Source organism: Protopterus annectens, chromosome 9.part0 (assembly GCF_019279795.1).
Source record: "Protopterus annectens isolate FY-2018-M chromosome 9.part0, PAN1.0, whole genome shotgun sequence".
NCBI classification, from domain to species: domain Eukaryota; kingdom Metazoa; phylum Chordata; order Ceratodontiformes; family Protopteridae; genus Protopterus; species Protopterus annectens.
The window spans coordinates 837,475,208-837,500,776 of NC_056743.1; the positions used below are offsets into that span (position 1 = coordinate 837,475,208).

A 25,569-nucleotide genomic window follows, 5' to 3' on the forward strand; every position below is an offset into this window, starting at 1 on the left:
GTAAGGATTCTGAAAGCAGGGGTCAGATTGGAAAAAGTGTAATTGGGATGAAGGTGGACTGCATGCCACTTGCTCTAGAGGGAGAGGAGCAGGCAAGACTCCCATCTGTCTCTGTGTGCAGATGAATCTCCACATCATCCTATCCACCTAGGTTTCGGAAAGGCTGCATCTGGATCTGGAGGAAGAGGCCACCGACACCGGCCTAAAGAGGCAGTGAGGTGATGCTGATGCTGGGGAATGGCTCCAAGGCACCTCCAGCTCTGGGGAGAAACAGGGAGAACAGAGTCAGGGAGAACCAAAGCTAGGAGCCAAGTGGAGCTTGGCTGGTGGTTCAGCTGAGGAAGAGCAGTCGGGGGACCACGTCCTTGGCATGCCCCTGTGCTTGTGCTTATTTCTGTCCCCAGTCCTCTTAGTGGAAGGATGATTCCCAGAGGCCGGGGTGGAGACAGAAGTAACAGCAGGAGTAGAAGTAGAAGGGGTAGCCTGGGCCCCATAGTAGGTGAAGGGAGAAGGCCCTTGAGTATAAGTTTATTCCTCCTGTCGATCAATGTGTGGGGATTGAATCACATGCAGATTGAGCAGGAGGAATCAAGATGGGCAACTCCTAGGCAAACAACACACAGAGTGTGGCCATCAGCTGGGGAAAGCTTATGGCCACACTCCGTCTTGCGGAAGCATGGTCTGGGTGTCTCTGACATCTTACTAAGAGAGAGGCCTAAACAGAAAAATACAGACACACACACACACACACACATACACACACACACACACACACACACACACATACACACACTTCTAGAGATAGAACAGCAAAAGCAAGGAAAGATTTTTTTTTTAAAACCGATGCCTAAACACGAAAGGGGAAGTGACAGGAGAAAGAAAGAAAGCAAGATTTTTAGATAGAAAGAGAATCTAAGTCACTAAGTTAAACACACTTACCCAAAAAAGTCTGGCGCAGCAGACCACGATGCTTGCAAGAAGCGCTGCAAACGAGATCTGAAGGGAGGAAGGAGACGGGGCATTATGGGTACAGGAGGCGCTTGGAACTCAGATCCAATGCTGAAGAAATGTGGCCAAGTCAAATCCATCCCAGATCCGTGTCCCCACAGTTTGAAGAGCAAATGATGACAACTTCAGATCAATAATTAACAGAAATGAGCACATGCTCAATGGAGCATGGCCCCAGGATATGATCCTGAGTTATGGAAAGTGGCTATCATTTTGCAGTTCCATAAAAACGGTCCCATCTCGGATCCCAGAAACTGGAGATACATCAGCCTAACAAATCTTTTTGTAAAGTTATGAAATGTATTATATGTGATTTTTATAAGAACCAATTAAAAAAGATCTTATTGCACTACACCCACAACAATATGGTTTTATCAAAGGGAGATCATATCTACTTAGTTAAGTAAACTTTGAGGAAGTCACTAAAGATGTAGACAGAAACCATGACGTTCATACAGCATTCCCAGACTGGGCCGAAGGCTTTTGACAATATTCCCATGTTGGAAATGTAAATAAGCTTAAAGGCCTAAATGTAGGCCCTCATGTTGTAAAATGGCTAGCAAACTACAGTAGAGGGTGCCTCCTAAGAAAAGCAAACATTAACTAGTGGCATTCCTTACGGCTCAGAGCTAGGACCCCTTCTGATTAGCATCTGTTCCTCAAATCTCAAAATCACTAATTCAGACATATGGCTAACTGCACTTGCTGATGACTGCAAGTTCGGTTTTGTCATTCGCTCAACATTTGACATCATGTTATTCCAGCAGGTGTTAAACCATACAAATCAGTGGTGTATTAGAAATGGACAAATTAAATGCAAAGAAGTGCAGCATTTGTAACTTTGGAAAGCAGGTCTCAACAGCAGCTTACACACAGACTACACACCACTCCAGAATGATATGGTCACCAGAGATCTTAGCACCTCCGAAAACATCTCCTTATATTTTGATCACCAAGTAGCAAGAGTAGTCAAAAAAATCCTTCTGTCTAGCCTAAATAATAACTAAAGCTATCTTATCCAGGTCAAAATAAGTTGGTATCCCTTGATACTTTTGCTCTGATCAGTGCTACTATAGAGACTATTAAGATCACTGGAATAAAGACCCTCAGTTACAAAGACAGGCCAGAAGCACTTATCCTATACTCTGCTTTGTAGAGACTCCTGCTCAGTGACTTATATCTAGCATCCCAGGCTACTAAGGGCCCAATCCTTGTACTTGCATAAAGCAAATGGCTCCACAAACACACTAAAATACTTAACTCTCTATCAACAAATATAGAAGATTTGGTGGAGGGGACAGATTTAATACACACCACTTCCCCCATCTCTGGAATAGTTATATGTTACATATAAAATAGTGATATCCTTGCTTCCTTTAAGGCAAAAATTGAAGACTGAGTAAACAGCCATACATTCATCCCTGGCCTGATTTCATTTGCCTTCCTGGAGGCAAAAGGTGTCCTGTGAGGGTGGAAATTGCCAAGATGATTATGGTCCTCAGGCTGATTCTGCCTTGTAAACTCTATGGATCCATGAAGATCATCAAAGCTTGGTATAGGTTGAAGACCTCTGTCATACAGCTCTCAGGGCTTTGGTTCCACACTGAGATGTAGATATACCAGTGAATGCAACACAAATACAACTAGTTCTCAGGGTAATTGTCATTATATCTTAATTTGCGTTGTTCTTTAGCATGTCTACAGTTAATTATTAAATAGTGCACTGCTCTCACTTGTTTTAATAATTCATAGAAAAATCATACTGACCCAAGCAAGTTATTTTTTAAAAGCCAAAGCAGTCATGTTGACTCAAATCTGAGTGTTTCTGTGAAAGAAACTTGTACAGATATTTTTGTTCCATGTGGCATTGCAGGTTGTAGAAGACTATTCAACATTTCCATGATTTTTGTACTGTTCATTTCACTAGTATGAAATCATTTCATTCTTAACAGCTTCGGTTCTGCTACTTTCAGTCTGCTGTACACCAGAAAAGTGGTTGGTTCTAAACTGGAAGATTTTGCACATTTAGGCATAAGCTAACCATGAGCCTTCCATGACACAGTGCTGTGCTATTACTTAATAAGTTATACATAACTCGAATAAATATTTAAATTAAGATCTACTGACACTGTACTATTTGCTGTCTCATGAAACAATAACAGCTTAAAGAGTCCCTGGGATTCATTAACACCTACACTAAGTGTACACTGTGTGTACACCATTCAGAGTGAACAAATAACACAAACATAACTCACATTATTCTTTCTAATTTTAGTTTCCTACAATTTTCTTACAACTTTAAATACTGAGGAGAATTGAGAAGGGTTATCACAAAGTGAAGACTACTTGTGGACTTGGTGTAATCATTCTGAGTGACTAGAAAGTGCACAAATATGATAGGAATGTTCTTGAATACAGATTATGTACACTTAGTGTAGGTGTTTTTGAATCTGGCCAAGTGTTTCACAAATGTAGTAGTACTGCATCCAGTACATAAAATTAAAATAAACAGCAATTAGACCCACCTGTAAGGAAATAAAAAAAATAATTATTTGAAGATCATACAATCATTGGGTATTTTTTTAAACAAATGATGATCATGTTTCGTTTGCAGTTAACTATCTTCTTCCAAGTTACTTGATCTAAGTTGCTGTCACAAGAAATCACAACTGCTTATGTATGCTCAGCATAGACTTTGAACAACAAAGATTTTGAACATCTGCTTTGCATTTGAATCCTGCTTGATTAAAAACACCCGTCACAATCTCTGACACATGAATTTTGACATTCTTGTGAGATTTTATTTTTGAACTTGATTTTAATATTTCAGTGAATCTCCATAGCTTTTAAAAGTAAAGCTGATATTCTTCAAATGAGATGATTCACGATATTCTGTTTTAAAAAACACTGTCCTTCAATTTTTTCCAGTACAAGTCTCAAACTCTAGTACTTTGAAAAAAATCTCCAGTCATGCCATCTTTTGCAAAGAATTACGCTTACTGGCATTTTTTACTGATACTTCTTGGTATCGCATTTGATAAAACACACACTATAAATAAACATGCATAAGTTAGGAATGTCAAAGACTCACTTATAGATTTAGTAGCTTCCTACCTTGTTGGGCTTGACAGCTCGTTGAAGGTTTTCGATCCATTTGTCCCTTTCTGCTGCAGATCGGCAAGCAAAGCATTTGGTACCAGATGCTGTTGTTACCTAGTAATGAAGAGAACAAAGAATGAGAAAAATAAGAGCGGAAGGTTCTAGCCGTACTTTAAAACCATTCACCCAACACAAGAGTTGTGTTAATTGACTTGAAATCTGATCCTAAAATACTTCAACCATGAAGTGTTTGCAGTTGTACTGCAACATAAAGGCATAATAAGGCAGTGTTACTGTGTTAACACAGATGCTGTAGCCATCTAAACACAATGACCAAAATCTAAACAAAAAAACAGTTCTGCAAGGTACAATAACAATAAATTTTTGAGGAAAGGTCATTACAACAGTAAGTTATAACATCTAGGCTTACCTACCTTTTATATTCTCGAATTTAAATGGATTTACCCAGTAGTGGATCTATTTCTCAGGAGGATTAATATGGATCTCACATCTTCAAAGGTGCTGATGCACGCATCATGAGACCACCACATATACTCCATATTGTTATTTGCACTCTTCAGCTCTTTTAGCCAGCATTCCCAACAGGAAAGTGTGCTTACCTCAAGTAAAATATAGTACTGATATATTTCTGTGCAAACAGATAAAAATACTAAACAGATGTAACATTCTAAAAGGTTTTTATTGAAATGTCTAGCATGCCTTGTGTGACACTGGCATGTGCGGGACTCAGAATGTAGAGAAACACTGTGCAGAACATTGCAATGTCAAGACAAGATCACCGACTATAGCAGCAGTCAACTTATTGCAGTCGTGAGGGGGATTCCCTTTTTTCTGCACTGTAGTGCGATCTCGGAGTTGTAATATACAAGTGTCAGTGGGTATGGGGTGCAGGGGGGCTTGCCCCCCTGTGAAAATGTTACTGTGAGGGCAGTGCAGTCTGGATCCAGTCCGTTCGTACTGCTGCTACCGGGGCAATGAAGTTCAGAAGTCGAATTTGACTTTGCTTGTCTCGGTTTCAGTAGCTGAACCTACCTGAGACTGCGAACACTGGAAATGTAAACTGGATTTGTGAAAGGTTTACGTTCAGATATTCGATGCTTTGATAGTAAACGTTCTAAAATCACAACAGTAATTATCCATTGACAGAGCAGTTATGGAGCTCTGAAACACCTGATGCTATGAATAAATGTTTTCCAATTAATGACATTAACTGTCATACTGTTTCATTGATGGTCTTCTCTGTAACTGCCCTAATCTGCTTTATTGCAATGAACAGTTAAACAACGTTTTGTGTGTGTGTGTGTGTGTGTGTGTGGGGGGGGGGGGGTTCAAATCAGTTCTCTTCCCCTGTACCAGCAGAGGCACAAAGCAGCTGCTGTGCCCCCTAATCACATATCAGGATGTGCTCAAGTGATTTGTAATAGTTATAGGTATGCCTCACATGGCATATGAACTGTAACATGTAATTGCGTTATTTGTTAAGTTTAAAACAGACAAATCTCAAGTGAACAGCATTTTTGTTATACATTTCATGTTAATTACAATGCTGTATTCGCTTCCTTATCAAGTTACTGAGTTTACTTTCACCTGAGCTGTTCATCCCAATGCTTGGTGCTTCTTTGCTATTGGAGGTTGGGGTTGGGTGGGGTGGGAGAGTTGTTACTTGAGCTACAGTGCCATCACTAGGGTGTGCATAAACAAGTATAACTTGGAGATACATCTCTTCTCAGAACTAGAGAGTATTATCTCCGGTTTCTAAGGCAAAACATGCATTCCCTAAGTACATCTCCTTCACTGCAGTAAGCTTTTTTACTTACTACACATCTACATTTACTGGGAAGTCTCAGTACTGCATATCAGCAAACAGATTGACTCCCAATAACATGAGAGGTGTGGACTGCTTCATTCCTCTCCCACTCCCAAATCCCCATAGAACTAGGATCCCACCCACCTGCAACCACTTTTCTCCTCCATCTTAAAAAACCTCCTGAAAATAACATAGAAATACAGCACATACAAACAACCATCATATGCCATACAACAATACTTCAGACTAATACAAAGCAATTACAAACAACAATACAATTAATACCAATACATTTTTGTTAAGCTATAAATCAATATGATCACTGCCCACAACTGCAACAAGTTACATTTATTATTATATGTAAAGGAATCAGCCTATAGATTATCATACCATCAGCAATACCACTAAATCACTCAGCCATAAACACAATTACAAACCAGCTTCAGTTCCTCAAAACTCTCATGTACCCAATTCATCAGAATATCTTTCCTCGCATTCAGCTCTCCCATACTCTTTGCAATAAACATGTACAATAAAAATTGAATATTCCTTCAGTGTAACCACTATATTTATCTAAGCTCCACTCCTGCCACTTATCTCCAGCTCATCAGACCTTCTTTTCTAACATTAAACTCTCCCAAAAACAATACAATAAAAAACAATCAGGCTACAGTCTAATATACCCTTTCAACACAAACACCCTATCAAACCTAACAGCCTACCATACTTCATAGTCAAAACAGTGGTCATCCCTCCCTCTCCATCATCTTTAACTCAACTACTCAACTCAAAAGCCCAGCCTCCACTTCAGTTTTAACTTAACTCCCTTTTCACATATGTCCAAGAAGAAGGAAATAAAATATCATCAAGGCAGTTTTAGAACCAGCGAACCACTGATTGCTTACTATACTTTCTCTATTGCTTCAAAATGTAACAAGAACTTCAGTCCCTAACAATGACATCTCCCTCTTCACTTGCTTGAACACTCATTCCTTTCTTAATTTTCCTCTCTCTGCCCTCTTAAAGTATACTCTTAAACCCATATCTTCATTAAACCTGCTCCCTGAACCTTTCACACCCTAATCTATAACTTTTACAATAATCTATATCAAACATGCACCAGTAAGTCAGTATATTTCTTAGCAGCCTACTCAAAACCCACCTCTACTACCATTCCCTTCTCCTAACTTCTATCACACATCTTTCAAAAGACCCCACAACCTCATCCTCTCAAAACATTTCTTATATTCATTGTAATTCTTACTTCACTCCTACATATTCTGCTCCACTGCAGCTACCTTGACTCAAGCCCAAGTCTTCACAACTTTTTTCCTTTTTACATGTCCCATGACAAAGGACCAAATTCCACCCAACTTAAGATAACCACACTTGATCCAAGTACTATGCTAAATAAAGTAGTGTAATTACAAGCATTTTATCCAGCAAAACAGCAGGAAATCTAGCCAATATTGCATCATAGGTTGAACTACATGAGTATACATATAATTTCAGTGCCAGACCAAGATTCACAATGGGTGGTGGAACTCTATTTCTTATAAAGGAAAACCATAACATTCTCTCCTATACATAAGATTCATCACTTAAAGACAGCAACCTAAATTAATAATTAACTTAGGTGTTAAAAACTGCATCAGCCTAGCACTTGCAACAGCATACCTCTTCCCGCCAACTACCTACAATAAATGTGTAGAGTTTCTTCATGATATAACGAAACAAATCAAACCTAACCATGACAAAAAATATAGTTATGTACTTAGCATAATGGTGATCCATGTTGTCTTGTTCCATCAACATTTGGGTTATTGTATCTACATGGATGTGACCTCAGCGCTTTTTTCAAGAGCTTGGATCCAGAGCACTGACTTATCCCCTGCCCATAATTTCTTCTGTTCCCCTGATTACCTGAGATCGAGTTTGCCTTCTTGTAGCTATATCACTCAAATGAAAATGCCCTCTTGTACCTATAATATCACTCAAAAGAAAAACAAAACAGGCTTAACAAACTAAACCTAACTGAACAAAGGACATGGATAATAGCAATAGGATGTCCAAAAGATAAGGCCCCGGTCAGATCAAACCGATCAGCCGGGAGCCAAAAATTGACAATTTAGGATGGAGGATAAAGGGAGGAAATGATGAACCAGATGGAACAAGACAACTCAGATCTAGTGTTACTGTAAGTACATAACTTTCATATCCGGTGTTGTCCTTTCTGTCCAATTCATCAGCTAGGACATATTCTCAAGCTACCCGAAAAAACAGGTAGTCTCATGGAAGGATATTCCTCAGTATGGTTGAGCCAAAGGATGTACAAGATCTGGATTATACATCCAACCTATAATGCGATACAAAGGTATGAACTGTAGACCAAGTAGTCACAGCAAAAATCTCAAAATGAGAACCCTATCAAAAAAGGACATGGATGTAGCCACAGCTCTAAATAAATGAGCCTTTGGTTTGCCAAGTAAAGTTAACCACATTTTTTCATAAAGAAAGGGAAACAGATCAGACAAACACCTGGACAATGTTAGTTTAGATACTCCCTGCCCCAATTTAGTTTTTAAGAAGGAGACAAAAAGCTGTTGTGATATCATTTGTGCAATGCAAATAAAACCCAAGTTGACGATGAACATTTATCAAACGTAGAGTGAATTCTCCTTTGTTTGAAAAAAAATGGAAAAAAAAAACATTGGGAAATTGATTACTTGATTAAGATTCACTTCAGAGACTACTTTGGTAGGAAATGAGGACTAGTCCACAAAGATGCCCCATCCTTATGAAACACACTGTGCAGGGTTCTACAAGACAACACTTGTAGTTCAGAAATCCTCCTAGCAGAAATGATTGCTACTAAAAAGTTTATTTTCTAAGTCAGAAATTTTAGGTCCACTGAAGATGCAGGCTCAAAGGGAGCCCTAGTTAATGCCTGTAACATGACAGTAATGTCCCAGTGGAGGAATTGGATCACTGTTTGGAGGTTTTAGGAGAAAGATGCCCTTCAAAAAGGCCTTGGAAATCTTTAAGGAAACAATGAAAGCTTGGTTCTGACACACATGAAAATATGAAATGGCTGCTGACTAGTCTTTAAGAATTAGCAACTTTCTGAAACAATTCTACTAAGAAATGTAAACCTTTGGAAGAAGCCCATATGGTGAATATTTTTCATTTGCCAAGGTAGACCTTCTTGTATCAGTTTCTTTGTGAAGACAACAAAATCTGAATGACTGGAGAAGACAAACTGCCATCTCTGGCCATCATTAAAAGTGGAGACACCATGCAGTCAGTGTCACAGTTTTTATGTCGCAGTGACTCTGACCAGGTGAACGAAACAAAAGATCTAGACATGGATCCAACACCCAAGGAGGTTATTTCAGATGAGGCCAGAGAAAGGGGAACCAAACCTGCCAGGTCCAAAAGAGTGCAATGAGAATAACTTTTGGTTTGCATTTCATGGCTTTCTGGAGCAATTTTGTTATTAGCGGGAACGGTGGAAAGGCAAAAAGGAAATCTTGGGGCCAGTTTTGGAACACAGTATCCCTCCATGCTTGTCCCTGTGGAGTGACGAGGGCAAAGTTACTACTGCATTTGTTGTTTAGATGAAAAGTGCAAAGATCGCATCAAGATAGGCCACAGCGACTGAAAATCAATGTCGCCACCAACTGATTGAGGGGGACTTGCACAGCAGAAGAACAGACTTGCTCTGTTTGTCTGCTAGACATTTAAAGTCTTCAGGATGTGTCTTGCAGTCAGAAAGCATCAGAAAGACATTGCACACTGCCTCACTCCCACTGCTTCCAGACACTGCAGGAATGAGCGTGTTTCTCCTTATCTGTTGATATACCAGACCACTGCCATGTTGCCTGTCTGGATGAATATCACACCCTTGGGGAGTGAGTTCTGAAATACTTGCAGTGCAAGAAAGACTGCCCTCATCTCCAAGATCTTGATGTGAAGACTGTCCTCTGTCCACAACCAAGTATCTTACACTATTTTCCCTTTTGTAATTCCCCCCAGCCCCTGAAGGGAAGCGTCTGTGGTCACAATGGCTGTTTGAGGTGGTATGGTGAATGACTGACCTCATATTATCGATGAGGTCAACCGCTAACGGATGTGTTTTCGGCATACTGGTGCATGAAGGATGTGAAATATCCAGGACCCTTTTACTGAAAGTGTCCACTGCAGGACTCTCATGTATAATCTTGCCTGAGGTGCTGGTGTGATTGATGCCATTGAACCTAGTAGCTGAAGGACAAGTCTTGCTGGAAGATTGGAATGATGAAGGACCTCTGGCACTATATGGTGCAGGGACAGGATTTTGGATCACGGAAATCTGGCTATCTGAGTATTTGCATCTATGTGGCATTATAAGAACTCTATCATCTGTGTTGGTGTTAGCTTGCTCTTAGTAAGGTTGATCGTAATTCCCAAGTGTGGTGCTTGGTGGAGCAAGAAGTCTCTGCACTAAAGTAGTAGACCCCTGGTTGATGCAGTGAGGAACCCCTGAAGCTTCAGAAACATTTTCAAAACTACCATGCACTTTCAATGTAAAAAACAGTATCTGGAACGCACAACTTACACCACAAATTAAAAATACAAACTGCAACGTAGACCAATAAAAATAAATGTATTTATTCAAACGGAATAAGCGCTTTCACAGTTATACTCCAACACTGCTTGATCAGATGTTAAAAAGAGAAAAGACCACTTCCTATATACTATTATCTGACCAATCAAATACAAGCCTTTCCCCTTGTAAGATTGCATCCTAAGGATCCATGTTGACTCCACCCTTTCAATGTGATTACGAATGTCTCCCATCCTTAGGGACTTACAAGGGGAAAGGCTTGAATGGTCAGGTTCCATTGAAACCTGTCCTTAAAGCAAGAAGATTGTTTAGATGAAGTTTTTCATATACTTTGACATTAGTTGTTTGTGTATATACAGATATATATATATATATATATATATATATATAGTTTTTGTACATATATTTTTAATATATATTTTGTATTCATGTAAGGTGATTTTATTATAGTTAGAAGTTATATAATTTATAATATACAATATAGTATTGTGTCCTTATGTGTTTTAGAGGTGTGGCATGATACATGTATTTGATTAGTCAGATAACAGTATATAGGAAGTGGACTTTTCTCTTTTTAACATCTGATGAAGCAGTGTTGGAGTATAACTGTGAAATTGCTTGTTCCATTTGAATAAATACATTTATTTTTATTGGTCTACGCTGCAGTTCGTATTTTTAATTTGTGGTGTAAGTCGTGCATTCCAGATACTATTTTTTACACTGGATTTGTTTTTTTGCTCTGTATCTGGATTTATTCCTTTCCCGGTGGCTTGTTTGTCTTCTACCATGCACTTGATGAACATCATGGAGATTGTGGTGAGGCCAAAAGGCAGTGCTCTGAATTGAAAATGAATGGATCTCAGCCAGGAAGGGAGAAATCTCCTACACTGCCTCACAATCTTGATGTGATATTATGCATCCTGGATCTATTTAGCACATCCAGTCATCCTTCCTCAGAAGAGATAGAATGAACTGAACTGTAACCTTCTGGAAGTTTGTCTGCTTTACAAACTGATTGAGGTAGCTTAGCTCCAGAATGAGGTCCCCTGCTTTTTTTTACCTTTTTTTAAACTAAAAAGAACTTTGAATAGACTCTGGGTTCTTCCTGGTCTGGCAGGACTTCCTGTATGATGCTCTTTTTTTTAGCAACTTTGTAACTTTCTTTGCTGCCAATTCCATCTGACTCGGTGGAATGTTAAGAATTCTCTTTCTCTTCTGTGGAGGGGAAACAAAGGGAATAATGTAGCCTCTGGTAACTATTCTCTTCATCCAGGAATCCTGAGAAATGGCCTGCCAGGCTTGAGGGTGTAGGGATGAATGTCCCTTGACTGCCTGCAGGGTGCGGAAGTCAGGCAACTGTCCAGGAGTGCTGGAAAGGTGAAGGGGCCTAGAAACCTTTGATTCTGTGGTCCGCCTCTACCCCTGGGATGACATCCATTGAAATTATTGCCTCATCTGCCCAAGGGAAGTCTGTCATTGATTTTGTGGTCCACCTCTGCCCCTGGGATGACATCCATTGAAATTATTCTGCCATCTGCCCAGGGGAGTCTGTCAGCAGAAGCATCCTGGCCAAAATCAAGGGACTTTCAAAACTATTACTTCTTTTCACACTTTTGATTTTGGGAAAAGATCCTTTGAGAGGTAGAAAAATTAATGCCAACTGCAGATAGATTCTTGCCCTCCTGTTCACTTCTGGTAAGTGTTTCTTTAATCTTAAGTTTGAAGAGGTTTGGACCATTGAAGGGAATATTGATAAAGGACGTCCTGAAGCCTTCCATGAAATTTCACGGGTACATCCAGGCATGCCAATGAATAGCAATGCCAATACCAGCTGCCCTTGTCATGCCATCAGCTGTGTTAGAGAGGAGACGCACGGTCATGTTAGTCTCTGACTGAAGACTAGATGGCTGACACTCGACTTATTCCTGGATATCTATAGGTAGATTACTCAAGAGGGATTTTCACAGTTCCTTGGTCAAGTCCCTCTGCAAATGACTCATGCAATCCCAGTAGTTCAGCAGTCACTGAAGCATACTCCCATTTTCCAAATCTGTCTAATGCCCTAGATTTTCCATTAGGGGAATGAACAGATAATGCTTTTCTCTGAGTGCTCCTTTTTGGTGGTTGCAGCAACAACCATAGTATTTACTGGGGGGACGCTTGTTCCAGTAAGACTTGTTTCTAGAGATAACCAAAATCTTATCTGTCTTATGTGGGTCAGTGGCACAATTTCAGGTTCTTTTCAGGCCTAATAAAAGGACAGATCTAATAAGTCATCAATGGGGGCAACCACTCTGGAGGTAGAAAAGCCAACCCTGAATGCCTTGAGGAATACCGACTCCTCTGGAGAGGGGGCTTTGGTGGACTACCCCTATATTTGCTTCATTAACTCCAGAATATCTCCAAAGATGTCTTTCAGAGTGGATTGTCAGGAGCCCTCCCCTTCATCAAAATCAGTGTCTTCCTTAACCGACTCTGGAGAGGAGTCCAAGTGTCTTCTCATTCAGGCTTGTTTCCTAGGGCCCTTCCATATAGGTGCTTCTGGGGAAGGGTCAAAATCAGAACAGAAGCTCATCAAGCAAGAACACCCAGGCTGAGCAAGGCTGACTGTCTCTATTAATAAGGATGTGTGGACACAGTTACAGAATCCACAGAATGTTGAGATGGAAATGACTGAGGATAGAGAAACCTCATCTCTGGACCTGGACAGGATTTTCTCAAATGCCTCAAAAGCCAAAGTCAAAACTGGAGCTGTACCTCCACGAAACGAACTGTGGAAGACAGAGAAGGAACATTCCTGGTCCGATCTGACTCAGCTCTGAGGCTGAAAACTGCATTAAGCTGCCCAGAGCTGAAACGCTGAGGGGTAAGGATGGCGCCAAGAACTATGGAGTCAGTCCAAACCTTCAAGCATCAACTCCGATGTTTCAGTTCTGAGACCCATCCTGTTCAAATGGGGCTGGATTCAAGAGTGTGAGGGAAACCATCAGAATTGATATTAAGAGGGTGAGGGAAACAGTCAGAGTTAATAATGCTGTCAGATTGGTTTAGGTTCCCTATAAAATAAACTTGGATCCATGAGCATCTGATCAGAAAGTCAGACCAGCACAGGAGAGAATAATGGCTTAGCACAAAGACACAAGGTACAGAGTTTGATTCTCACCTCTGAGGGATATTGGCTAGGCTTAAAATGGCCCATGACAGCTAGTCTAGAATTTGCCCATGAATCTATAATGGTGGGCAGTAGAGATCATGCCCAGAGCCAGAGGTGTATTTCAGGCGAAGCCCAGTTGGACCTGTGTCTGAAGAAACTTCCACATCATCCTGTCAATGGTGGCTTCTGATAGACTCCCAGATTATTCGAAGGACCTGAAGGAAGAAACCACCAATGGTAGTCAAGGTGAATGTCAATGTTTCTCCTGCAAAAAAGGTGAACTGAACCTGGGGCTGGCTAGCTCTGGGGAGAAAAGACTGGGTAGAGACAGGGAATGGATCCAGGCATCTCAGTGTCTTCAGAGCCAAGCCGGACTGGCATGATGGATCCAGAAACATCTTTCTAGACTTTTCTACTCATGTTTCCTGCTGTCTTTTTTTCTCCTTACTTCTTTCTTTTCCTTTTCCTGCTCCTTGACTTACCAGCTTTAACCTTATCAAATTTATTTGAGGAAGGAGAAGTTTCTGAAATGGAAGGCACCAATTGTCCTGCTTGGGCAGGAAGGAGGCCCTTCAGAACTATCTTGTCTTGATGACCAATTAGAACTTTGCCCCTGAAATCAACATCTAAACATGCTACACCTAGGCAGTAAACAAAGAGGAAGTGAGGGTCTTGTGGCAGATTTTGTGCCCACAAGCTGCATATGTTTTTAAAATCAGTGGCCTTGTCAGACATAGTTTTAGCAAAGCAGTCACAACAGCAAAAACACCAGCAAAAATCAACAAACTGTAGGAGACAACCCTCACTACTCAACCTCCAAACTAAACCATCTGTAATACCCTTAATCCAAGAAAGAAAAAATGATTTGCAATAAACCAGTAAGATAAAGAGCTTTTTTTTGGTAGGGAAGGCAAGAAAAGCAAGCAAGTCCCTTAAAAAGGGGAAAAAAGCCATCAGAAGTCAGTACTAATTACTGAGTCTGGAGAAACAGGTGAATAAGATTAAGTATTGTGAAGAAAAACCTTAACAAGATAAAAAGTGACAACTACTTACATACACCACAGATACAGAGCCCTCTAATCACATCTTGACTGATTAAAAGGCAAATGAGATCTAGGGTAATCGGGGGACCAGACAGAATTATGGGTAGGGGAAGAGTCAGGGCCTTAAATCCAAGCACTTGAAAAAAAAAAGCTCCAAGGTTGGATCTGGTCAGATCTGATAACCCAACTGTTGAATCAGATGGAAAAGACAACATCACATTAATTCTTACATAATTTTATACCAGCTTACTTATCCCTGTAAATATGGAATCATTGACATTATCACTAATCAAAGTCTCGTTCAAGTAATCCATAAAGCCATTAGAACAAATTATAAGACAGTGATCCATTTGCTCTTTGACCCCCATACTCACTAATAACCTCAACATTACTTCAAAGGTGGCTATTATCCCTTCTGTTAGTGACCATTAAAGCCTGATTCAAACCCTAGTCATTGTCTGTCCCAGGTCTTAGAAAAAATTAAAGCCTTACAAAATGAACTCTGACAGAGTGAGAACCTTTTTTAAGAGAGAAAAAGGATTCCATATTATAGTTACCTACCTTTGCAGTTCTTTCCTCTACTTACAAAATTAATACTTCCCTAAAATTTGCCAGAGTGCCTAAGGCTTAACAAAAACAATGTTTCATAAAAAAGTCAAAGCCCTTTACATTGTACCCTTTGGGAAGTCAACCATCCCAGCTAATTACCATGTTGATAATACACCCTTATGAGTTGAACCAGTGGTCAGGGATCTGGATATGCAGATAGACAGTAGCCTTAACTTCGATCCCCATGTGGCCACAGTGGTGAGGAAATCCTTTTATGTTGTGCAAATTATAAATAAGGACTTGGCATCTAGGTCCAAAGAGGTCATTATTCCACTGTACTCCACCCTTATCAGACCAGTCATAGAGTACAGTGCTCCCTTTAGTATGTACCTGACCAGGCATATGCAGCAACTACAGTGACTTCACAGATTCCTCACAAAAAGAATACAAGGGTTAACAAAAAAGAAGTTATGTACTCACCATAACGTTCCATGTTTGTAGTCCATCTCGCTCTTCATTCTTACATACGGGTTCGGAGCCAATCCTCGGCTCCGACTCAGCCTATTACAAAGCTCAAAGTCTTCTAGTTGGCTCGTGACTAGGTAGGTATCCCATAGTGCACCAGTACAATCCCCAGATCTTGTTTGCTGCTAAACTATAGAAAGACAGAATTATGGCTATCCAGAAAGAACAACAATAATGAAAAGTCTCCACCTTATTATGGAAAAATTATTTTGTCTCCAGATCCTTCCAGGATGGAGGTAGGTGGGTGGGATCATAAGAATGAAGGGCGAGATGGACTACAAACATGGAACATTATGGTGAGTACATAACTTCTTTATGTTCTGTAGTCCTATCTTGCCTTCATTCTTACATATGGGACAGCATCCCTAGCACCTTATTTTTGGGTGGCTCACGGAAAAATACTCCTGAGTACTGTGGAAACAAAGGAGGCTCTACCCCTAGAGGTCAGGTCCAATTTGTAATGAGTAATAAAGGTATGAGGGTTAGCCCAGGTTGCTGCTGCACAAATATTGTCAACTGGAACTCTGGCTTGGAAGGCAGCAGACGTAGACTGGGATCGTGTAGAATGAGACTTAATCTTGAACGGTAAAGTCATTCCATTAGAAGAATAAATGAATACAGCTTGAAATCCAATTTGAAAGGGTCACTTTGGAGACTGGGAGACCTAGTCTGGAATTGAAGAATGAAATGAACAATTGGTCTGATTTTCTAAGTTCCTTAGTCCTGTGAAGATAGAACCGTAATTGTCTGTGAATATCCAACTGATGTAATTTGTATTATGTTGCGTTGGAATGGTTAGGGAAAAATACTAGCAGCTGTATAGTTTGGTTCAAGTTATTATGAGAGCAAACTTTAGGGATAAAGGATGGATTTCTGTGAAGAGAAATTCTGTCTTTGTGGAAAATCAAATAAGGGGGCTTGATAGACAGTGCCTGTCACTCTGATACTCGTCTAGCAGAAGTGAAGGCTACTAGAAACAAAGTCTTCCAAGACAGAAACTTCAGTGGACATGAATGAGCAGGTTCGAAGGGCGGAGAAGTTATTTTAGACAAGACGAAGTTCAGATCCCAGGAAGCTACCAATTCCTGAAAAGGGGGGGGAGGGGGTCTCAGCAAAGTAGCACTTTTAAGGAAGGTTTTACACAATCTGTGTGACATCAGTTTAGACTAATGTTGACCAAAATGAAAATTAGAAATTGCTGCCAACTGAACCCTAACTGTGGCAGCAGCAGATCCTTGATGGAAAAGTTCAGACAAAAATTTTAAAACCACTGGGAGGGATGCAGTGTAAGGGTCAATATTCCTTTCTTCAGCCCGGATGGAAAACCTTCTCCATTTGCTAGTGTATAACTTTCTAGTAGTTTATGTGAAGAGGTGAGAATGTGGGTCACAGCAGGTGAAAAATCATGAAGCCTGACTATAGATGGAATTGGAGTAGCCACTCTGTCAAGTTGAGGGTGTGGAGGCTGGGGTGAAGAGGGCCTGACATGTACATCAAGAGGTCCGGCACTGGGTCCAGAGTCCATGGATCATCTAGTAGATGAGGCCTGAGAAAGGGAACCAAATCTGATGAGGTCAGTAAGGAGTGATGAGAATCAATTTGCGTCCAAACAGCTTCGCTTTCTGAATCACCTTGGATATGAGAGGAAAGGGAGGGAAAGCAAAGAAGAGATCCAGAGGCCAATCATGAACAAGTGTGTCTCTCAGTGACTCCCCCGGAGGGGGGATAAGGGAAAAGTAGCTGCTGCATTTGAAGTTGATCGGACTGGTGAAAAGATCGCAGCAAGGCCATCCCCATTTGCGGAAAATCTGTTCTGCTATCTGCTGCTTCAGAGACCACTCATGAGGCATCAAGATTGCCTGGTTGAGTTGTTCGGCTATCACGTTGGTTGTCCCTGGGACGTGCATTGCCACTAGAAAGTGCTGGGAAGATATCGCCCACTTCCAAACATGAATCGCCTCCCGACAAAGGGGGTAAGATCTGGTTCCACCTTGCTTGTTGAGATACCATACCACAGACATGTTGTCCGACTGGATTGCTATCGTCTCAAGAGGAAGAAGGTCATGAAGTGCTTGCAACGCTCATCTCTAGGACATTGATATGCAGGTGAGCCTTATGATCTTGCCATGTGCCTTGGACAGTCCTGCCTAGATAATGCCCCCCCACCCTATATGTGAGGCATCTATGGTTACAGTAGCAACAGGTTGGTGAGGAAGGAATGGAGAGCCTGTCATTAGTTGGTCGGGTTGGATCCACCAACAAAGGTCCTTTTTGCAGGACTCTGTTAAGATGATGTGGTGAGATAGAGGCAGTTGTTGAAAAGACTACTGGGACGATAGAAGCCATTGAAAAATTTGCATATGTAGTCTGGCAAGAGGGACTAGCATTATGGTGGAGGCCATGGTCCCTAAGAGTTTCAGCACTGTCTTCGCCTTGACATTTTGCAGAGGAAGTAGACGGAAAACTTGTATGAGGTTCTGTGCTCTTTCTGCAGGAAGATGAGCTAACATGGCGACTGTGTCTATTTCTCCGCCTATAAAAGTCACAAATTGAGAGGGCGATAAGGCAGACTTTTCCCAATTTATAGTAATCCCCAACTGGGCACAAAGTTGGACAGTGGAATCTCTGGTTTGAAGGAGTAGATGCCTGGTGGAAGTGGACAGGAGCCAGTCATCCAGGTATGGAAATACTTGGAATCCTAGACGTCTCAGGTGAGCTGTCACTACTGCCATGCATTTGGTGAACACCCTGGGGGCTGTGGTGAGACCAAAGGGCAGAGCACGAAACTGGTAGTGACTGGCTCCCAGCCGGAAGCGTAAATGGCTCCTCGATGCTCTGTTCATTTTTATATGGTAATACGCATCTTGGAGGTCTACTGAGCACATCCAAGTGTCTTTCCCTAACAGAGGGAGTATAGACTGCAGTGTCACCATCCGGAACTTGACCTTCTTTATGGATTTGCTTAGTTTGCTGAGGTCCAAGATGGGCCGTCAGTCCCCTGTACATTTTGGCATTAGAAAGAATCTGGACTAAGTTCCAAATCCTACCTAATCTGCGGGGACAGTTTGGATGACTGTTTGCGAGCAACTTTTTCACCACTACAGTTGCTTGATCCCTGTGATTGGGTGGAACATCTGGGATCTTCTTGGGAACATGAGGTGGGAGAGAAACGGGTATGGAGTAACCTCTGGTGATAATTCTTCGTACCCATTTGTCTAGGGTGCTGCTTAGCCAGGCTTCTGGATACAAAGAAATGTGACCCCTGACTGGCTCCAGAGAAGCACAGCCGGGCCCCACATCAGGAGCACTGACAGGGACAGCCTCAAAACTAATCATGGCCTCCCTGGTTTTGGGGCCTGCCCTTGCCTCTAGGGCGACGTCCACCATTTGCTCCTCCTCCTCTGCCTCTGAAGGAGGAGTCACCCTGTGCATCCAGGAAAAATCTCTGGGACTTCTTGAACCACATCTTAGCACCTCTCTGATCCTTGGGATATGGTCTAGAGGGGACGGTAAAACTTATTCCCACAGCAGACAGCGTTTTCCCTTCTTGCTCGCACCTGGTGAGTGTGTCTTTTACCTTAGGTCCAAACAACGAAGAACTGTCAAAGGGGGCATTGGTAAAGGTAGACTTGAACGGCTCTGCAAAATTACACAAGTGCATCCAGGAGTATCTCCTAAGGGAAACTCCCGAACCTGCTGCCCTGCTCGCTCCATCGGCTGCATAAGAAATCAGCCTCATGGAGGAGTTAACAATGGAATTTAAGTTGGACAACTGAGCAGACACCTTATCAGGGACCCCTTCAGTAGATGTACCTTGTGTAGTATCTCCCAACTCCTTAAGGAGATCTCTCTGAAGCCTCGTAAAATTTGTTAGATAGTTCAGCGATCTGAGTTTGAATGCCGCAGATGAAAAGATATGCTTCCCATATCTGTCCATCGTTCAAGACTTCTTGTTCGGCGGATGGACAGATGAAGAAGTCTCCGCTAGTTCCTTCTTAGTGGCCGCCGCCACCACCATGGCATCTACAGGCACACCCTTGGGTAAGAATTCCTTCTATTTGGGAGCAAACAGAAATTTATTAGGTCTCCTGGGAACTGGCTCCACAGCATCAGGAATCTCCCACACCTTCCAACTAACAAGGTCTAAAGTTCATCAAAAGGAGGAGACACCCAAGAGGCTGAAGGTTGAGACCCGAAAGCCTTCAGGTACACGGACTCCTCATCAGAAGGGGTAACAGTGGGCCTGCTGCTCTGCTGCTTAACAATCTCCAAGATGTCTACAAAGGAGACATCATCAGACGATCACTTGGGGGACCCTTCTGACTCCTCGAGGTCTGTGTCGGAGGTAATGGACTCATCCTGGGAGTCTACATGCTTCCTTTTGCATGTCCTCTTCTGAGGGGGCTCCACAGAAGGATATTCCGGGTAGGTCTCGGAAGACTGTGGGCCACCAACAGAGGCTGCTGTTGAGACAGAGTAGGTGATGAGACAGAGGTTGGTGCCCAAGGGGGAAGAGTGTCGGTACCCTTGAGTGGAGCTGATGAGCGAGACAGCACATTTCTCATCATCTCGAAGGCAGACCTCTCCAGCTCCGAAGGGACAGAGGAAGTCATCGGCTCCAGAACCATCGGCTCCGAGATGGCTGTAGGGTCTGAGCTCACCCTAGCCGATGCACCGAGAGGGAGACTCGAAACTGAAGAGGTTTGGGTCCAAGTGTCCCTGTCAGGGCCGATGGAGAACTTCGGCTCCTAGACACCACAGACGGCACCGAAGGTGTTGGAGCAGAACTCGGCTCTGAGACAGCCTCGAGGAAAGCTGGAACTAAGGGTTCCACAACAAATGGTACCGAACACTTTGGCTCCGAAAGCCCGGCATGGCTTGGAGGAGGAACCACAACAGGGGAAATGGACTCAGTTGGCTCCAGAACTGACTGGGTCAGAGCCAACAACATTTTTGGCAAGGCAGACAACTTCAGGAGTCTAATCACTACTCTCTCCACATCTTCCCCTGACAGGCTCCTGGAAGATCTGGAAGACAGTGTGGGTGATCTGGACCTCTGCAAGATTAGGGACCTTAAGGTTGGGGAGACGGGCAAGGGATCTCTGGACCGGCTCTGATGTATTCTCTCAGTAGTCGGCTCCAAAATGCATGGGGCCAAAACTGAAGTCCCAGTATCATCAACCTTGATCAGCACTGAGGCCAGTGGGGCCGAAGAGTTTGAAGTCTTATCTGGCTTAGAAAGTTTAGGAGGCGGTTCCAAAGCATGAGACGGTGCCGGGGAATGCGTCTTGGTAGTTTTAATCTCCTATTTTTTGGAGGAATGAGATTTTGAGGAAGAAGAAAAACTGGCCAAGTCTTCCTCGAAGGAAGGCTTGAGGAGACCTTTCAAAATTAGCTTGTTCTTCCACTGCTGGAGAACTCTGGAGCTGAAGGAATGGCAAAACAAACAAGTTTCCTGCAAATGAATGGCTCCGAGACAATATAAACAATTACTATGGCCATCCGTAATTGACATCTTCTGGGAGCACTTTACACATTTTTAAAACCCGAAGGTTTATGGTCTTTTGCCTCTTTAGACAAGATAACTGGCGAAGCAGAAACACACAAGCACAACGAGAACTAGGTCCTCTAACTTAAACGTGCCTAGCCCTTACCACACTAACACACACACACCACGAGGACTAAGTCCTCTAATTCAAACGGGCCTAGCCCTGGGAATAAAGAGAAAGGACAGAGAACTAGGTCCTCTAACTTAAACAGACCTAGGTAGAAAGGATAAGACTTAGAAGGTCAGAAACTATCAACTAGCCTGCACACACCAAAGTTGAAATATCTAAATGTCCAACTGTCTCAAGGATAAATCTATGCTCAAAACTCTAAGTCATAGAAACAAAAGGGTCGGAAGTATCAAAAGACCCTGCACACAAGCTGAATCATTAAATATCTAAGTAACTATCTAAATTCCTAACTTTCTAATAATAAGAAACACTGCACACAATATATAGCAAAATAAGTGCACATTAATTAGAAAAGGATTAGCACACAGGATATCAAACAAGGACAAATGGCCAACCAGTTCTCAACAATTAAGTAATTTAAAGTAAAAAAAAAAAACACTTCAACAAGTCTGAAAACTATTCTAACACTACTAACCTCTATCTAGAACCATATAAATTGCTAAAGTTAAACAGTAATATAGTAATAATAGAAAAGGTTTTAAACTTGGCCACGGCCAAGCAAGAAGCACATTTGAACTTGCAGATGTGGCAAATGAGATCTGGGGATTGTACTGGTGCACTATGGGATATCTACCTAGCCACGAGCCAACTAGAAGACTTTGAGCTTTGTAATAGACAGAGTCGGAGCCAATGATCAGCTCCGAACCCATATGTAAGAATGAAGGTGAGAAAGGACTACAGAACATCCTGCCTTATACAGAGTGCCTTAAAGCCGTTTCCCAAGTCTCCTATAGATTGGTGAAGGGTGATCTATGCCTGGCTTACAAGGCAACCGCAAACCCCACACTTATGAATATCCTACGTATCTGTAAATCAAAGAGTACCAGAAATACAAGGTCTAGGGACCTGAATTTTGTTTGCGACTTAAACAGATATGTGTCCCAGAGACTGCCTCTCCTGTGGAACAGGCTTCCCATCCATGTGAAGCTGAGTTCATGTATTACCCAGTTTAAGCACAAACTAGACCAGTGGATGGGGAATAGGAAATTTACACTAGACCTGACACCCAAGTTCCTTATGGACAAAGGTAGCTTATAAATGCCTGGCCCTCAATGTCCTATTTGGATACAACACATCATTATTCTTTCGGGAAAACTTTGGTAGGCTTAGAAAGCCCCCCCCCCCCCCCAACCAGGTCAGTAGCCTAGTAGCAGTCTATAAATCTATGAAAAATAAGAGACAAAGCCTGGAGAAAGTGGAAATGTTGTTGTCCTCAGTATCCTGGATTTCTGTTTTCCTGCGTTGTGAATTATTGCCTTGTGTATGTCTACACTGTGCTGTTGTTAACTACTGTTGTTCTGCATTACTTTATGCATAGGTGTAAACACTGCTGTGTTCTTAGCTAGCTATGTGTGTAAGACACTCATACAATGGAAATTAATGCTAGGTATACTGTCTCTGCCTACCTGTATTAATTTTTTTTCTCTCGCTCTTTTCCTGAATTACTTGCTCATAACTAATCTCCCTCCTCTCTGTTTTTATAGCCCTAGTGGATTTTTCCCTGGCCACAGTACAGGCAGCACAGGTTTGAGGACGTTAACAGATATCCTGCAACTCTAACTATCTGTCCGGAAGCCATGATTTTAAGCTTAAAATAATACCACTGAAGTATGTGTCCTAGTAAATAACTACTACATAAGCTAATCTTTTAATTAATGCTAGACTTTATAAGCACAACAAGAATTTACAGTGTTTTTTTTTCTAGTCACCACGAAAAGCAGACACCAACAGCTTCTATCCTTTCTCTTTGGTTGCCCACTATCCTCATACTGTTTGTGTATATTCTCCTGTTTTGCACTTTACCCTTCCCTGAATTCATTTCTAGCCTCACTCATAATTGCCTTTCCTAGTGCACCTGCCCTATTTTACGGTCTTCAGATTCTTACATATTTTTTTTTTTATGTTTTGCCCTGCTTTTAGCTGCTAGTAATACCTCTCTCTCCACCTGCAAAGCCCCTCCCTATTGTAGCTTATTTTAACCATACAGCACTGGGTTTCCTTCAAGTAAATCTACTTGTGTAGCTTGAGGCCAGTGTCCTTTTGTAAGCTTACTTCTGCTCATATTTTATTTCTTTTTATTTTATTTCTGGTGACTATACCTTTAAAAACTTTATATCCTTGTCTCTCAAGCTAGTTTTTCACTATCTTTTCTGATTGTTTGTATGACTTCATCTTGACCAGGGTGCTAGCCCCGCTCCGTTCGCCCTCACTACGCTCGGGCTCACTTCGCTACCCTACCCTACCCCATTCCCACCCACCCCCATTACAATTACCTTTATACCTAACTATCCCTCCCCTTCCTGTCCCACTGGCCAGTACAATTCCACTTCCTGCCTATTGCCACAACCACCTTACTATTCTGTCAATCTTGCCAACACCACTTCATCTATACCACTGTCTCTCTACCTACTCTATCTGACCATATTTTATTCCAACATGTATTATTTCTAATATCTTCTACACTACTCCTTATTCTCTCTATCTCCACCTCTTACCACTCCAATCTCTCTGACCCACTCTTATGTTCTCCAACTTCTCACTCATACAACATATATCCAACTACTTCATCTTTTACTATCTCCCCTAATCTCTTTACTACCTCTGTCTCAAGTCTATATAAACTATCCATAATACAGGTTTTTAAACCTTCCCACAAAGCTAAGTCAAAACTATACAAACTCCATCTAGCATCTACTACACACTCTCTCCTCACTAAAAACCTACTTTGTTCTGGAGATATCCATCCCAACCCTGGCCCCTCTTCTCTCCCCAAAACTACCTCTACACTGCCCCCATCTTACTCCTTTAACAGTCACCAACCTCAGTCACAACAATAATCTCCATCCAAATACTTAACTATTTACTCATTGATTATTCAGAGTCTAGAAAATAAAGTCACTGAGCTGCACTCATGGATAGCTCTCAATACCCCTCACATCCTCTCCCTATCTGAAACCTGGCTCAAGCCACACATCTCAAATAGTGAAATACTCCCACCAGGTTATAATATCTTCTGATCTAATGCACAAAAGCAGTCCGGACAAGCACCGTAAAGCCCCAAAAAATGTTAAAGTCCTTATTGTGAAGGCTGTTTGCAATACAAGCTGTAACACTGAAATTGAAATCCACTTGCACGTATAAAGCAACACTGCCACCAGTGTGGCTTTATACGTGCAAGTGGATTTCAATTTCAGTGTTACAGCTTGTATTGCAAACAGCCTTCACAATAAGGACTTTAACATTTTTTTGGGCTTTACGGTGCTTGTCCGGACTGCTTTTGTGCATTTTACTGGTTTCCGTTTGTCTGCTTTAACAGTATATCTTCTGATCTGATAGACCTGCAAAAAAAGGTGGTGGCGTGGCCATCCTCTACTCAAACATTCTTAACCTCTCACCATACCCTTCCCCAATTCCTGACTTCCTCCCAGCTGAAATCATCATCCTTAACTGCCATCAGAATCCCCACAAAAAAACTTGCAATTGCCTCTATCTACCTTCCTCCTGGTAACAATCTGCCCATTCTTGAAAACATCCTATCCTGGCTCTCCCACAACATACCATATGAGACACTTATCCTTGGTGATGTCAACACTGATTGGTCCAAACTCACAACTGACTCCCCCCAGCTCAGTATCCACCTACACGGCTTCCACCAACTTATAACATCTCCCACTTGCTTCCATAAAAATTCCTCTTCCAGCTCCATTATAGACTGGATCCTTATCAATTCCCCCCACCAATACCACAATCCCACCACCTTACCTGACTCCCTCAGTGATCATCTCCCTACCACCATCTTAAGACACTACTCCCATATTCCTAAACCCCACCTTATCAAAGACTGTCGAAAACTATCGACTTTCAATTCATCCCAATTTAACTCCATTCTCCACAACATAGATTGGTCCATTCTAAAACACCTCCCCCTAAACGATGCTGTAAGCACTTTCAATAGCATCTTAATGAATACTCTAAACTCCTTAGCTCCCTCTAGGAAGATCAGAGTTAAATCAAACCAT

The 25,569-nt window shown here is 41.9% G+C and overlaps 1 protein-coding gene across 2 annotated transcripts in view; it reads right to left on the reverse strand.

Annotated features, from left to right (window-relative positions):
• Positions 1–25,569, reverse strand: part of SYNGAP1 (synaptic Ras GTPase activating protein 1) — a 2,730,366-nt gene that overhangs the window by 1,174,216 nt on the left and 1,530,581 nt on the right. For both annotated transcript variants that reach the window (XM_044083521.1, XM_044083520.1), the window contains one exon: positions 4,123–4,221. In XM_044083521.1, the coding sequence (XP_043939456.1) occupies positions 4,123–4,221 (99 nt within the window). The remainder of the gene's footprint in view (positions 1–4,122; positions 4,222–25,569) is intronic.